This window comes from Ornithodoros turicata, chromosome 7, assembly GCF_037126465.1.
Source record: "Ornithodoros turicata isolate Travis chromosome 7, ASM3712646v1, whole genome shotgun sequence".
Lineage (NCBI taxonomy): Eukaryota > Metazoa > Arthropoda > Arachnida > Ixodida > Argasidae > Ornithodoros > Ornithodoros turicata.
Window position 1 is genome coordinate 48,194,314 of NC_088207.1, and position 16,044 is coordinate 48,210,357.

The 16,044-nt window shown below is 45.8% G+C and overlaps 1 protein-coding gene across 1 annotated transcript; it reads left to right on the plus strand.

The window, feature by feature from the left end:
* The first annotated feature begins 6,811 nt into the window (after positions 1-6,811).
* LOC135401343 (transmembrane protein 272-like) lies at positions 6,812-16,026 on the plus strand. Its single transcript, XM_064633696.1, has 6 exons — positions 6,812-6,982; positions 8,382-8,456; positions 11,123-11,224; positions 11,748-11,807; positions 12,264-12,467; positions 15,067-16,026. Exons 2-6 carry the CDS (start codon positions 8,450-8,452, stop codon positions 15,246-15,248), a joined length of 555 nt encoding a protein of 184 aa, XP_064489766.1. The 5' UTR covers positions 6,812-6,982; positions 8,382-8,449; the 3' UTR covers positions 15,249-16,026.
* The last annotated feature ends 18 nt before the right edge of the window (positions 16,027-16,044 follow it).

Genomic DNA, 16,044 nt, shown 5'->3' on the forward strand with positions numbered 1-16,044 from the left:
CGAGAGAGAGAGAGAGAGAGAGAAATACATGATGACGATGATATGGGGATGACTTCCGCTCATTGAGCAGAATGCTACCCCGTCTTCCGAGAACATGCAGGGACTCTCATGTAAATTGAATCAACCTTTGAAAAAATAAGATCAGTGTTAATGGGTTATGGTGTATTGGAGCTAGGTGGCTGCCCTAAGAGCGCCTGGTGCATTGTGAACGTGAAAACCGCGGGCCCACTTTATCACCTCGGCACGAGGCTAGCAATAGAGGTCGCCACTGTGGCGGAGCATCGGGCCCGTGCAGGGAACGCCGCTTCCCAGGGACCACAAGCACTTCTTCCCGAACTGTGGAGGACTGTGAAGAACCCACTAACACGAATACTAGTGGGTCCTATAGATGTCGCACGGGGACTATACGAAAGCGACGAGCGCCCTGTCCTCACTAATACTGAACGCTGTGGGACGACCTTAGACTGCTTGCCTGCTGGATGGTTCACAGCAGGTACCTTTTTTTTAACCGCAACAAATCAAATTACCGTGTAAGTGCCAGTTACTCTAATACTGAGCTCAATACAAACTGGCAGTTTTTATCTGCGTTTGATTCGTTCCTTGGTACGAAGTCGTGTGAAAGTAAATGAAGCGGAAATCTATTGTCGACGTCGATGAGGTGCTATCATCTAGGATCTAGCTGAAAGAGAAAAGTTTTATTTAAATTATACCATACCATACCATACCATAGCATTGACCTACGTTGACCTCACACTGAGTGACCACAGCACAACCTCGCCGTCATGCTTCACAAACTGTATCTAACCGAAAACAATGCGCTTTGACGTCGGTGTTAGCCCTAGCGAACACGGCGACAACAACGAAATCATAACAAAAATGGCACTGTGCTGTACTTACTGAATTTTATGGATATGAACATTTATTGACTTTTTTATTCAACTATTCATGTAGATAAGTTGAATAATCGTACCGACGACAGGGTGCGTACCAGTAGGTGGTTCTGCAGACAGCGGTACGACTGAAGCAGGCGACAATTCCTGACGTGCCTTGCGCAGCCTAGGTGGCATTAATCAAATTTGCACTAAAAATCCACCAGTTTCGTAGATCACGAGAGGTATCCATTTCAATTCCATCCCATCCACTTGTCACCCAAAATGGCGCTGCCTATGTTGGACAGGGGGACAAATTGTGATAGGTTTATTGATAGTGTCTCATATTTCAAGACGCCATTGGTCAGAAAGCTGAATAAGTGGGTTGAGCTTCAGTTATAGGCATGACCCATTAATGGCCAGACTCTCTTTCAATATATGGCCCTGCATGTTTGTGCATTGAACGGCGCTACTGGGCTCAGTACCCTGTATTAAAAGGGAGTCTGGCCTTAGGAGGAGCCTAAAAAAGAGGCTCCACCTGTAAATCAAACTTGGGCGCATTTCATTGGTTGCCGTTTTCCACGGGGGTCGCCATGACACTAAAATTTCTCCAAAATGGAGGATGGCGCTTGGAGCGGCGAAGCGGAGATTTCGTGACAAATGTTTTTCATAAAGTACTCTAATTTTATTCTGTGAGTATATATATCCTCTTGTAACTGTAGCTGCAAAATCGGCTTCAACTTTCGCTCCGCCATCGTTACTTACTCGACATGAGAAAACTGATGTTCTGAGGCTGGAACAACATAGAAAGGACAAATACATACAAAGCCTCAAATTGCCTAAGAAATTAACGATGAAAGATGGAAGTCACTGAAAATGTTAGCCAGCTGTATGACTTGAACCCACTTCTTCTGGATTACTCTGGTAGGGCCCTGATCCGGTAATCCAGAAGATGTGGACTCGACATGTTTCGTCGCTACCGTTAGGCTTAGTGAAGACCGCGATCTCAAGAAAATAGCACGAAGGATGCCGCTGACGCGTAAGATTTTGCATTATATCATTGAATTTTATTTATACATCTTTGAGCATTATTGAGTCAATCTCCTTCAGTTACGTGATTAAAAGTCCACACCGGCAGCAGTCGGTAGCGATGAAGCGGTTCTGCCATTGTCCTGGCCAACCAGTTCTGCCAGCAACCACTTCTGCAGCTCTGAGTCTTCCAAACATGCCTCTCCCCATGCAGACGGCATTGATAAAAGTGGGCGCTAAAATCCCTCATTTTGTCTGTCACCAGTGATATCCATTTCAATCCAAATCAATCTAGTTTCTCCAAAACGGTGACATCCAGTAAATAAGGGTGAGGTATAAGTCCTGGATGACCTGTAATAATAGGGAACAGTATTTAGACCTGTGGTTGGCTAGATACCTCAAAAAGTGGGTGGAGCCTCAGGTATATGCAGGTCTCTAGAATGGCCAGAGTCCATTTTAATACACGGCACTGACGGTGCTCACGCGCCGGGAACGCTTCACGCGCACCCGTAGTGTCTTTAAGTGAGTACCTGCCATGGAGTACCTGGTCTCCATGTATGTGGAATTATTCTCCAATTTTCTCCACGTCTTTTTCTTTTTACAATCAATCAGTCAATCGATGTTGCCACTTTATGGACTCACGGTGTGTCACTTTGCTGCAGGTTGCATTTGGGTGTACGGGAACTACCTACCAGACTTCGATAACGTGCCGGATACTGCAACAAAACCGCGTACCACTTCGCTTTTGGAACAGTTACCGCGTCGACTGCAATTGCAGTTCAGGCTAGTTAACTGTCCTTCCCTTCCCCTCCCTCCCTTTTCCCTCTCCCCCGAGCGACGTGCCGACAGCCTATATGCAGGCAGACCGCTCGTCTACCCAACGTACCCCCCCCCCCCCCCCTTCTCCTGCTGCCTGTGCTCCAGTTGCGTGGTGCGTGCATTTCTTGGAAAAGATTGGCGCGAGTGCCAGCATCTTTATAGGCTGAAAGATATGCTGTTCTTCTGAGCTTGGTCAAAGATATTTATGTATTACTGTAGTTTGTTCCTGTTTGCTTTTAGCAACCAGTATCCCTTGACGATTATCCCGTATCACCATATGTTGCGTTTTACTCAATCTTCACGATGCATGACTGTGCTGCTCCCGTAATCATTTCTGTACCTCCTGGAAGTCGACACTATATACGTTACCCTAAGATGACACTGTGAATTCGTTTTGCATAGTGTTCTGAGTAATGTCTGCGCTTAGAAGGACATTTGTTGTTCGAAATTACAAGCAGAGCATGCGCAATTAAATTTATCGAAACGCCCCTGAAAAAGCACCTATGAGCGGTTCCGCGCGACCTTGGAAGCTGGAGTGGATTCCTAGGCGTGACGTAATCAGGTCCCCGTGGTGTAGCACAAGCGTGTGAAGCAGCCTTGAGGTCTCTACGGATACGGGGCGGAGCTAGTTGCGGGGTGCTCACTACTTCACTGTGTGACGTAGAGCACCACTCGAGGTCTCTGAAGGAGCTGAAGAGTTTCTAGATAGTGTGCACATAGGCCCTCCGTTCGCGCAATACGCCGCCCAACGGGAAACAAACAAACTATATCTGGAAATAATCTTCACTTCTCCGACCAACATAAGCCGACCGTTTATTGACCACTAGGGGTTTGGGAAGACGAGAGCTGATGAAAACAATGTGACAAACGTCCGTAAAGGACAACGTGCGTTTGCGATCTCTTGGTATAAAACAACAGTGACAAACACGAAAAGGCGTTACGAAGGTCCTTTCGCGGCAAATTTATGTACCCGGAAAGCTAACCCATGTATGGGCTCGAACTGCGGCGTTCTTTTGAGATCCCAGTGGCTGGACTTTAACAACAACAACAATTATATTTCGACGATGAAGTGGGGAGGTATTCCACTGGGTGGAACGCCACCCCACGGCTAACGCGTCTAATACGAGTGATGAAGATGATGATCGGAGTGGCGATGGCGATCCTGATCGTTTTGGTGTTTTGGTGCTTTATGGCACAAGGGCGACGAAGGCCAAATAGTGCCAAGACACATGATTTATTCTCCGTGCTGTGTTTTGAATGTTCTATGCTGGTTTGAAACACGGAGGGTCTTATGTGTCATTGGTTTAAAAGGAGCTGTGACTGCTTTTGTTTTGACTACAGTGCTAAGAAAGAAAAAAATAGGTGTGTTGTTAAGTTTGAAGCAAGGCACGGAAAGGTATGTGGGATTTAGCCACGGCAATAAACTGCCACTAATACCCTCCGGCCTCCCTTCTGTGATTGTCACATCCATGGCGCCCACCGCACTGCGATCCTGATCGTGATGGTGTGAATGTCCGAGGGCGCTGTCGGGGTAACAGTGAGTCCTTTAGGCCAGTCAGCTAAAAAAGAAGAAAAAGAAAACTGCATGACGGTAAGGTCGGCCTGGAGTGGGCCGCGATCTCCCAAGGGCCGAGGGTGCAAGTTGAAGGGCCGGCTTCCAAGTGTGGCTAGTTGTGATTGCAGCGTACGCCTCTCGTTGTCGACGAGGGCATATTCCCATTTTTATCCTCGTCAAGCTTATAACCCTTCATTACAAGTGAAGTGATGGGACTAAGAAACGACTAGCGGCATGGGCCGAGTGGACTAAAGTGTCCCGCTCGTTTATGGTAACAAAGGTCGTGCTGAAGACTGGGAGGTAGTGGGTTCGAATCCTACCACCGGCTGTGCTGTCTGAAATGTTCCGAAGATCTTCCAGAGGAATGCCGCCACACTTCCCCCGGAAGTCGGCCCAGGACGCATAATAACTCCTTCCCGCCGTCCTCTCTCCATGTGTGTACGTCTGATCGCCTCTCATAGCCACAGTTGCTCCGTGGCGCTAACAAGACGCTAGAAAATTAACAAACGATTCAAATGACAGGGCACTAACTGGCATGTAAAGCAGAGAGTTTTATATGGCTCTTTATCTTGGGCACGATTATTCATCTGTGTTATCACGATAATTTTCGAGAGGCTCTAATACTAACCGCCACGCTAAGCGATGACATTGTGGCCGTGCGTGGTTATCGTCTGCGGAAAGATATTTCCAAGCCTTGGACGATAACATTTACATGCAATACACCTCCGGTAGCGGTAGAAGACAAATGATAGATTGATTGAATGCAGGACAAAGTACACAAGGACCACTGCTGTTTACTTTTCCTTTGTGTGTTCGTAGAAATTCGTGTGAAAGCAAACACTTGTCAGCGAAAATAACGCACGTTGAATGCTGCGTATACACGGTCACAGCTGCTCTGCAATGACATTTGGCTTTACGCTCGTCGAAAACATGAGAAGAAAAAAAAAAACTCCCTTATGCGTAACAGATGCGATAAATGATGGTAAGCGCCTTCGAATGCAACACTTCGGAGCATTAGCTGTTCACTCAAATGTACAGTCCGTGCATAATTACGCTATTTTTGTGGTGTAGATCTTAAGAGGGAAGTGGTGTTTTGCTGGACGCCTTTCGCCCGTCCTGTATATTTGCAACATGAAATAATGTCTTAGAATAACTTCTCTTCCAAGCAGTGAAGATGTCGACGGTGGTCGCCACGCCGCTGATGCCTATACCTTTGTCTGCACCTGGGCTGCGTTTGGGAAAAGGACCACATGGAGAGAATCTGGTATACTTTCGGAAGTTTTCGGTTGCTACAATTTCCGCACATTTTCCATCTACCCATGGCAAGCTATCGCCAGGACTACGCGGCACTTTCTATACCAAAAACGTGTACTTTAGTGTGTGTGGATTTACTCCCCGTGGTAGTTAAACAGCACCGGGCTTGGTACACTTGTCCAATGCAAACGCTAGAAGAGCTTGCACTGCTATCCTGTTCTGTCCTGGCTGTGACAGCACATGATATCTCAGTGAGAGTTTCTTGCCAATAGTTCTTGCTCAAAGCGACATAATGTTATGTGGATCCTCCGCTTGCGACTTGATGACATTGACAATACATACCCTCCTTGCGGACAATGTAGACTGTCCTCGCTGTCCGTGTCTTAACTGCTTACACTAATCTCATATCACAAAATTGAAGGACGATTAATGTAATTAATTCGGCGGAAATGTGTTAGAAGTAGGCGTATTCTCTCTTTTTATTTATTCTATTATTATTCTATTCTAATTCTATACTCTATATCATATTCTATATTATATTCTGTTCTATTATTATTCTATTATTTATTCATTTTATTCGTACTCTCTCCCACCCTGACGGGAGGACATTACGTTCCACGTGCCTTTCTGAAGCTACCCGCTCAAGCGTTGCTCACCTGCACACTGCTGATGATGACCCAAGAAGGCCGAAACTGCTGTCCGGTGCTGGTGTGGCGACGTTTGGAACTTGTAAAGACATGGTCTACGAGCAGCCAAAGAGCTTAGGCTACTTTTCTTCCCTATATATCTTCATTTTTTCTGTTTCCGTCAGCGTAAAGAACTACCTACATCCATAGGCAGTTCTCCTGCTTGATGACAAAACACGCGGACGTTCTCCTTGGGAGCTCTGTTATCCGGTGTTTATCATGTGGAGCCTCGACGTGTCGGTGTAAAAGAAACTAACTCACTAGGTAGTTTTACTTGAATCACACAGACGCTACACTTATATCTGACGTATCTGACCCTATACATAACGACAATACATTGCATGTATGTCATGAACGTTCTGCACATCGAAGCTTCTCAAAAACATTTTAAGTGAACCAGAGAAATAGAAGTAAGACACAAAGAGGAATAGAAAAATCATGTTCTAAATCTTGAAAAAGAAAGAAAAAATCACCTGACCCTCGTTTTATTGTCCGCCCCCCCCCTCCTCCCCTCCTCTCCTCTCCTCTCCTCTCAAGCCCCCTTCGTAACGGCTCTGCCCTGCGCACGCCATAACAAAGGCGAAGGAGCACAGTCGGTCCCGCTATCGCGTACGTGTAATCACGTGTGCATTCCTACCAGCAAGGCCACAGACGCTTTGATACGCGCACTGCGAGTGGTTCTGCTTGCCGCTAGCTGTTCGCGTTCGTCTGTTTCTACGTGAGCACTCGAAGTGACTCATCTCTCGCCGGTTGCTCTGACCGCCTTTTGGGTAAGAACAGTTTTATATTTTGCGCGCCAACTTTTCTGTTCAGACTCACTCCGCGACATGCTACTATGCGAAAATTTCACACACGTGTGGAGCAGGATTGACCACCTTTAGTTGGTTCTCAGCAATCATCGGCAGGGGTGGAGTCGTATATCTTCCGCTTGGCGTGTGGTGAACCTTGTTACTCTTCACCCGTCTATTTTTCACGCTGTATAATCAGAAAAGTTGTTCCGTTTGTGCAGTGTTGTACAGTCCTCGACATTCTCCTCACCTAGAGGCTGGCGCAACACAACAGGAATGTCTAGTATACAGCTATATGTGTGTTTTTTGTTTGTTTGTTTTTCGTCTTTGCTGCCTGCGAGAGGCAACGATTTGCTCTCGCAGAGTGCTGGCCAAGCCCGTGGCAGGTCCTGATTCCACCACATCATAAACTGGCAACTTTGAGACTTCAGGAAGTCTTGTGATGAACACCGTTCCAATACTATACTCCGTTTCTGTTGGTAAAGATCGTCTTTGAACATTGTAAACTTAGAGTACAAGGTCTCCATTTGTCCAGGTGTTCCAGATGTCCATACTCCAATTCGATCTAAATGAACCGCCTCCGTACCTGGTTAGCATATTTAATATAACCAAGTAAACTTGTGTAGTACAAGTACCTTTCTATTGTCGTCAGGTTCTCTTCGTTCTGTGCAATGCTCTTGGTTTGTCGATGATGTAAGTACGACAGGGTTGTCGTGTTCACTTTTCCGTTGCCTGGTTCGGATGATTTTTCGTCGGGATCACGCCTTCCAACCCGCTTCGAATATTTTGTGTAACTGTATAACTGCGCGTTGCGGAAGCGGGAGCAATGCGAGCGTTACGCAAGCGCTTGTAATGGTCCTGTCATGTGCACGCGTGCTTGTGCGTATGTCTCATCTCCTTCCATCGCGATCCCACTCATACTATATTACCCGACATGCTCTGAGGTAGGGTGTCCGGTATCGCAGTTCCTGCGGTGAAACGCCTCATCTCATCGTGATGCGTGTATAGCTGTTGTTGTTGTTGTTGTTGTCGCCGTCGTTGTTACACTGGAAATGTGTAATTTATGAAAAAATTAGTATGTGGGTTATGACGCGATTTGTAAGTGGTTGTCATCTTGGAGGTCGATCACTCGTCAGTCGTCAGCGACCGTTGATGTGAAATGAAAGAGAAATTTAAGAATGTAAAACCCGAAAAACTGTTACGTGACGTCCTCAGTTGGTAGTCTCACATCTCAGTGGGCTACATAAAAAAAAAGAAAAGAAAAGGAAAAACGTGGAAATGTTATCTTTTTTTTCTCTCTCTCTCTTTGTCTTCATCTTCTATGCTCTGGGTTTGTGCAAATATTTATCCTGTTTTTGTCGGTGTTGTTGTTTTCTCCTAGCTCAATATCATCGCCTCGGATAAGGCATACCTCCTTGAAGCCAGTCAAGAAATACTCAAGAAAGCAGGATGTGTTGTAAGAGAAACTCCGATTCATTAGTTGATATAAACAAATGGCTTAAACCTTCTCGAATCAATCTACGTGAACCGTTTACGGGGTTCAACGTGTGTTTTGCTGTCAGGGTTGTTTGAATTTAATCCACATGGATTTTATGCGGTGTTTTTTTTTGGGGGGGGGGATTTCACGCACACAATTTTCGGATTTTTTAATAGATTTTCTCCAGATGTGATGCAAAAGACAATCTGAATTCAACGTCACACCGAAAACTCCCGGTTTATTTTCTTGTAGTGTTGGCTAGCTGTTTGCAAAAGCCCAGTTACGCGCAACATTAACTTTTTAACTTTGTAACTTTAACTTCTAATTTTTCAGATTTAACTTTTTCCCGTTTTCTTCTACTTCTGCCCATTCAGGGAGATATTTCCTTCCGCTTCCTGGAGGCACTGTAACTGAGGTGCGCCGAAACACGATAGCTAATCCAGGCGTGTAGGATCCACCATAGAATTAATATAGGAAGACTCTAGAGAACGTACTTGGCGCGCCGTCAATGGGATTCTACTATCCCCCGAGCGTGACCGCCCGGGCGCCGCCATCCGTTGGTCATGGACAGTGTTAGTGGACGAATTTCAGCCCCCTAACAACAGCGGAGCTGCTCCGTTTGTTGCCAACCCTGTCCAGTCACGTGGGATGATAAACGGGGGAACGAGCCGATGGAGGCAACGGCGTCCACCGTAGCAAGTAGCAAGCGAGGCCAGCCGTGTAATTGCGTTGAGTACGCACGAATCTTCGGGATGCGTGCAGAATCTAGTAGTGATATCGGAATCACAAGGTAAACGTTGCCGTATCAAACGTGAATCATATCTTATCTGTGAGATTACCTGCGACACCGCCAACCCTTTGGTTTCCACAGGCACGGATGAAGAGGTTTACCGCCTATGACGTGACGTTGAAGTGGCGAGGGAAATCAATAAATTGTTACCTATCGTAACAAATGTAGGCATGTATTTCGGAAGGCAACAGAATTCCGAAGATGAATACACACAGTACACCGCCATTTTCATGCTGGTCTGCGAACCAACACGAACCGGAAATCGCAAAAACGAAACCACCCGCCATTCCATGCTCTGGTCTGTCGAGTTTCGGGATAATAAAATGACGAACGAACGGCAGCACACAAGCAAGTGATGTAGTGGGAAAATATTCACTGCTTATTTGTTTAACGAATACGTATGAGATACGCATATAGTACGCCGAATTTAGATAGCAAGTGATGGATTTAGGAGATCGAGCAAGTCAAGTTTAGCGGAATGAAGCAGCCAACGGAAGGCAACACCTTCCACGACCAACGGATGGCAGCTCCCGCGTGGTCACGCTTTTTTGAGCGAGTCCAACCCCCATGGGATCCACACCATTCAACCCCGCGTGCATGGAACTCCCCTTTTCGGGAAAACAATAGAAACTGATACAGTGTTGCTGGGACAGGCAGTCCCGTAAACAGAAACTAAGAGAGGTCACCCGAAATCAAGACCAGCAAAGCACATTTGTTTTTACTCTGTGTCACATTTCTAGCCTCGTATATATCCTCAAAAAAATCCAAAAGAGCCCACTGGAGAGGATTTAAAAAAAAAAAAAACATCCGGATTTTTTTCAACCCTTGTTTTACACCTAAGTGAATGTTCTATGTATACTTAACACCATGACGTCAATCTCAGCTGATTGAAGTACAATGCAATCGAGGCTGTGTCAAGCTCATTCACAGGGGGGGGGGGGGGGCGAAAACTTCATTGTGTCATATCATATGCGGTCATATTCCTCGATTAGCTATGTATCGCTTGTTCGGGTGGTTATGAGCGAGGCTGAGTATCCTTGTACGAGTATAGGGTGTTTTCACATGACGTCAAGCGAACCCGTTTGACCGCGATGGTGGTGGGCACTTTCTCGGTGCAGCTGCCGAGATTATCTAGCATTTGCTCGAAAACGAAGCCTCGAATGGTGTTTTGAAATCCGGTCGCGTCCGTACCCTTCTTTTATCCCGAAGACACTTCGTCATTGTCGTTCTCACATTTTCTTTTACGAGAACTATCGGTTGTCGCACTGAAAAATAGCGCAGTTTGTCATCTTTCAATGCCGCTAGCACGAAAAGTGACCATCAGTGGGAGGAGCAAGCACGTCACTGCACCGTCACAATGTGACGTAGATGAAAACTCCCTATAATGACTGTAGATGGGTAGAAATCCAGCGAACTGGTAGAGATGTAGGAAGGGAGTTGCCTCAGGACAGGAGCCTCCGACATTTCGAACAGAGACTGTTTTTCTTCTGGGCACCGTCCTCATCATTGGCAGGGTATTTAAAGGGTTAGGTGTGACGTGTTCATAATGACTCCCTATAATGACTGGGCGATGTGTTGGGTTGGGGAGGTCTCCTCCGAACTAAGACAAAATTGCATGACCGAAAACAATTTTTCGTGTACAAAAAAAGAAAAAAAGAGCATTTTAATTGCTCGTGTGTGTCCAACGTGTAACTGTGCATGTGTAACTATATAGAGCTCCCGATGTATACGGCATGGGCGACTCGAGCTCGCTCTACCTGTCGGCTAACAATTTCTAATTGTTGACTTTCCAGAATGGCAGAATCAATGTGTGTGTTCTTTTTTGTGTTTTTGTTTTTTTTCTCCTATCCTACAGTGGCACAGGGCTCAGTGATCGCAAGAATACGAGATGCAAAAACAGAAACCGCCGATACAAAAGAGTATGTCGGCGCTGTCTCGGCCATCTTATGTGGTTCATGTAAGTTTATTCGCCTTACTAAAGCGTGACGATGATGATGATGATGATGATGATGACGACGATAGGAGGGTAAAATTGAGATGTCAGCCCGCTCACCGCGGGACAAGCTACTCCAGGGTCTAGTAGAGAAAAAAGAAAGGAAAGGAAGAGTAAGCGTAATAGAGGTTGATGGGTTCGTTTTACCACTTCCTCTCATCTCATTCGAAGGCTTAAAATTATCGGCACGTATTAGTGTCGTCCCATACGGTATCTTCGGTACGGTATTTTTCTAAGCAGTACGTGTACCATAGTCTGGATAAAACCATTCGATTGGTAGATGAGGCTTATTTCTTTTTTCTTTTTTTTTTCGTTCTAGTGTCAGGGATATAAAGAAAACGACACAGATATAGTTTTTGCTTCGTTATTAGGCCAAAGGAACGAAGCAATAATCAAATAGTCAAGCAATCTGGGCTGGCCCTATTTTGAACCCCATTTATTTTGATCAACAGCCAACTGATCATCAACCTTTTCATTTGTTTTCTAGTGATCGCCTTAATCCTACTGCTGTTATTTGCTGCACTACAGATAGCAGGGATTGTAATAGGTACGTTCTGTATTTACCTCCTCCATCTTTTATTAACATTTTAAAGCGAAGCAACGCAGCGCAGACGCACTGGAAAAGTACGAGACAAGTAAAGAAAAAGAACAAAATGGCAGCATCCCTCGCCCATTGTTGCGCGACTCGGAAGTTTTCTGCCAATGACCTGCATAGTATTAGACGGAGGTCGATTTTTTTTTTTTTTTTCATATGGCAATATTAAAAAAGATCGACCTATAGCACGGTTTACATGCTATGTAGACATTTGAAGAATGTAGAGGGTTGGGTCAAGGTCCACTTGGCAGGAGTAACAACAAAATTATAAAACACTGAAGCTTTCCTTTAATGGTTACAAGCTTTCATGCAGTGGACTGAATTTCGTCAGGTACGTTCTGTTGTCAATTTTGTTGATATGTAGAGATTGTAAAATGAAATGCTGATAATACCTGCTACACATTTCAGGCGCGTTACACCTGAACGACTGTCCCGTTCAGAAGTTCATCCCCATCTTCCTGGTTGCCGGAGGAAGTGTTGGAATGGTAAATGCAATTTTGAGTGGCTGCAAGCGACTTCAAGAATCCAGAGATGACGACAGCTCTTCTAGCACCGGCCTCACATGCTGTACCTCCATCATCCAATGTTTCCTCATTGGATGGTTTATAGCAGGTAGAGTAGTCACTACGTCGATGCAAAGAATATATGTAATAAAAAAGGGAAAAAAAAGAAAACGGATAAAGGGCTTAGATGTTTTGTGGAGCAAGTAGTGGTAGGCACCACGATCTACTACGTTATAGCGACCATGTCATAACGCATCCCTTCCCAACGCCGCATTTTGAAGGCTAGCGGTGGCGCTACTCGTCGGCCCGGTTATTGCTACCTCAACTGCTACAGTATACTTACTACAGTACTTCAGCTTACCTTAGTATTTTTGGACAAGCTGTGGATGTCCCACGGAGGACGCTTCTTTCTAAAGTTTATTATCATTCCACGCGTTTTCATAGGAGCTGCTGCTGTCGACTGCTACGGTAGTCGTATATCCGCTTCTCCGCGTTTCAAATCCAAATTTCCATTGAGCAATCATGATGTAGATCTCGCGGGCGATGCATAGCGCTTCAAGCGTATCGTGCGGACGGGCTCCTCATACACTCTAAAAAAGAGAACATCACTGTATGGCACGCTGTGCGCCACAACCATTGCCACGATTGCTAGGGTTAGCGCTTCTGACTCGAGGAGAGAGGGAGGTGTACGCGTTTTTGTGTCAATTATCAAGTATCTAAATTGACACAAAAATGCGTACGCCCAGCCTCTCTCTTCGAATCAGAAGCGATAACCCTATCATTAGTGGCAATGGTTCGGGCAGACCGTATTATGCGGTGAAGTTCCGTTTTTAGAGGGTAAAGGTTGCGATTACGACATGGTCGTTGTAATGTAGTAGGTCGTGGTAGTCACACAATTTTCTCCCCAAATTTGAGGCGCTATCGATCCTCGGATCCTTACTATCTGTGCCCCGATCCCACATGGGCGGCGCCATTTTGGATGGCAAGTGGATTGGATGGGACTGAAGTCACGACCTACTCTATACTAGAGACCTGGACAAATGGCAACCGCCTATGGAAGAGCCGGGTCATGGGTTAGTTACGCTAGTGACCGCAGCAAGCGCCACATAGCATTATTGGTGAGAGGAAATGACATGTACAGTACCATCATCATTGCCACCGTCGTTCGTCTGCTACACAGGGCTACTCCGCTGTTGCTAAGCACGCGCTACCCTCTTCCGTACCTCGTCGTCGTTATCAACACAGCCCATCAAGCATTGCCGCGGTTTCGGCAAATCACGTGGTAACGAATAGTGTTAACTAGCGCCAAATCCCATAGCGCAGCGGTGATTGCCAGAAGTATTGCCCCGGTGCTGGGAGCTTTGCGGATGTCCAGGTTCTGAAATTGGCACTTCTTGGCAATTCGCAAAACTAGTGGATTTTTGTGCGGGTTTACGAACGCCGCCCAGAATGACGCGAGGCACGTCGGGAACAGGGGCAAATTTAGGGGGGGAGGGGTCCCGGATGTCCTGACCACCCCTCAATTCGAGACTTGAACATAGGGTTCAATGGACCAATCCCAGCATGCACCTGGCACTTGTCCATAGCGGACCCCCCCCCCCTCGGAAAAATCCTAGATCCGCCCCTGGTCGGGAATTCTCGTCTGCCATCCGTTGTCGTTCCATTGCCTGCAGAACCACCAGCTGGTACACATCCTGTCCTCGTTGCGATTTTTTAAATTGAACTACATGACTAGTTGGAATTTAAAAAATGCAAGAATGTTTATATCTATAAAATCCAGTAATTGAATTCAAGATTCTACAGCACAGTGCTGTTTTTTTATTATTGTTATTTCGCTGTGCTTGCCGTGTTCACTAGTGCTAACGACGACGACAACACGTATTATTTTCGGTTAGATATCGATAGCGGAGCATAAGTTGAAACCCGTTTTCGCGAAACTTATAAGGGAATGTACGTCTGCAGCGTAAAATCATAGTCTGTGAAAACATTTTGTGACGAAGTTCCCGCTTCACCGTATCTATTTTCGTCGCCATTTTGGGTGGCACTCAGGTGTCATGGCGGCCCCCGTGGTAAAAAGCAAACCAATAAGAGGCGCGCAACTGTGATTGACATGTCGAGCCTCTTTTTGGGACTCCTCCCAATTGTCAGCCTCGCTTTCAACACACGGCCACTGCATTGAACATACGTGTAGCGCCACGGAGCGTGCCACGTGTCAACTTCTCAAAAAGCATTGAATCCAACGCTCTCTGACAGGTTCACATGTTACACGCTAGGTGGCGCTACGCGCACGTTCAATGGCCATTGGTTTCAGTGATCATTGAGGAATGTGCGTGTGACAATGGCATTAGAGTTGCTTTCGATATGCGTTACTCTCTGGAAAGAGTGTTCCTTTGCTTCCCAGAACGTGTTACTATTTCAGTCCTATATTTGCTCTTGAGCTGGAGTGACTGTTACAATTGCTCCCCAGAGGGAACACATGGGCGAACACTCTGCAGAAAGAGATATTAGAAGTTGCATTTGCTTCAGCTGCTCCACCCTTACAACTTAATCTCCAGAAGCCGTAACCCTTGTGCCGTTACGTTGAGAAGGAAATCGTAAATTGCGGTTTCCTTCGCGCTTAAAATAAAGGACGCAACGGATGAATCGCGTCCCTTTTGTATTGCTGTCTAGGTAACGTCATCCTTCATTGCACATTCTGTTTCTTGCAGGTTGCGTCTGGGTTTACGGCAACTACCTGCCGAACTTTGATGATCGTACAGATCCGAAGTACTGCGACAAGACCCTCTACTACTTCGCTTTCTCAACACTTACTGCCTCATTCGCTGTAGGTGGGTTCTTCATCATTTGTGGTTGCTGCTTGGCAATATGTGTCGCGTGCATGGAAGCCTGACCAGCCAACCAGTGACACGGTAATCGTGATGCGAACACAATGATCATCGACTACTCCTCTTCTGAACATACACGCTAAAGTGGATATTTGGGCTCGTTTGTACCGTGGCATCTTGATTGGAGGAAACTACACGCACAAGAAGGACAGGACACGACAGACACACTGGGTATGTAACAGGTCCCCAGAGTCTGCACTCAGTTATTGTCAGCAACGATTATGTTGGCAAATACCAGGAATGTTGAATCAATACGTAATTCCGTTGGAACTTCCGCGCTATGACAGTTTTCGACAGCAAGTGACAAAAAAATAAGAGAGCGTTTATTTGTGGAATGGTAAACGATGGAAATTTGGAGGAAAAAAAAGAAAGAAAGACCAGTAGTAATAGTAGCAATGCTTAACAGAAGCGTAAGGGACATGCTAGTGTTTAATGAACTATTATTTTTAGTCCGTCCAACTCCAACTCCAACTATGAAGAGTTGCAGTGCAGTGCGGTGTGCTTGTCTTTTGTGGTCGTAGAAATGTGCAAGTCGTTGATAACGATCTTTTACATCATCATCCTTGTGTTTTTGTATGTGTTGGGTACTTGATTTTGTGAATCTTTTTGTATGAATAAAACAGGTGCACGGTAATGTGTTTGTAACTAGTGCACGGCGTTCTCTTTTTACTTCTTCTTCTTTTTACTACGCGCTGGGATGCCGCTTTCATCTGTAGGGCGACAAGGCATCCAAGGCAGCGTTGTAAACAAATTGTATTCAACAAATAAAATCAAGAATCTTAATCAATGTTGGTCGCTTAA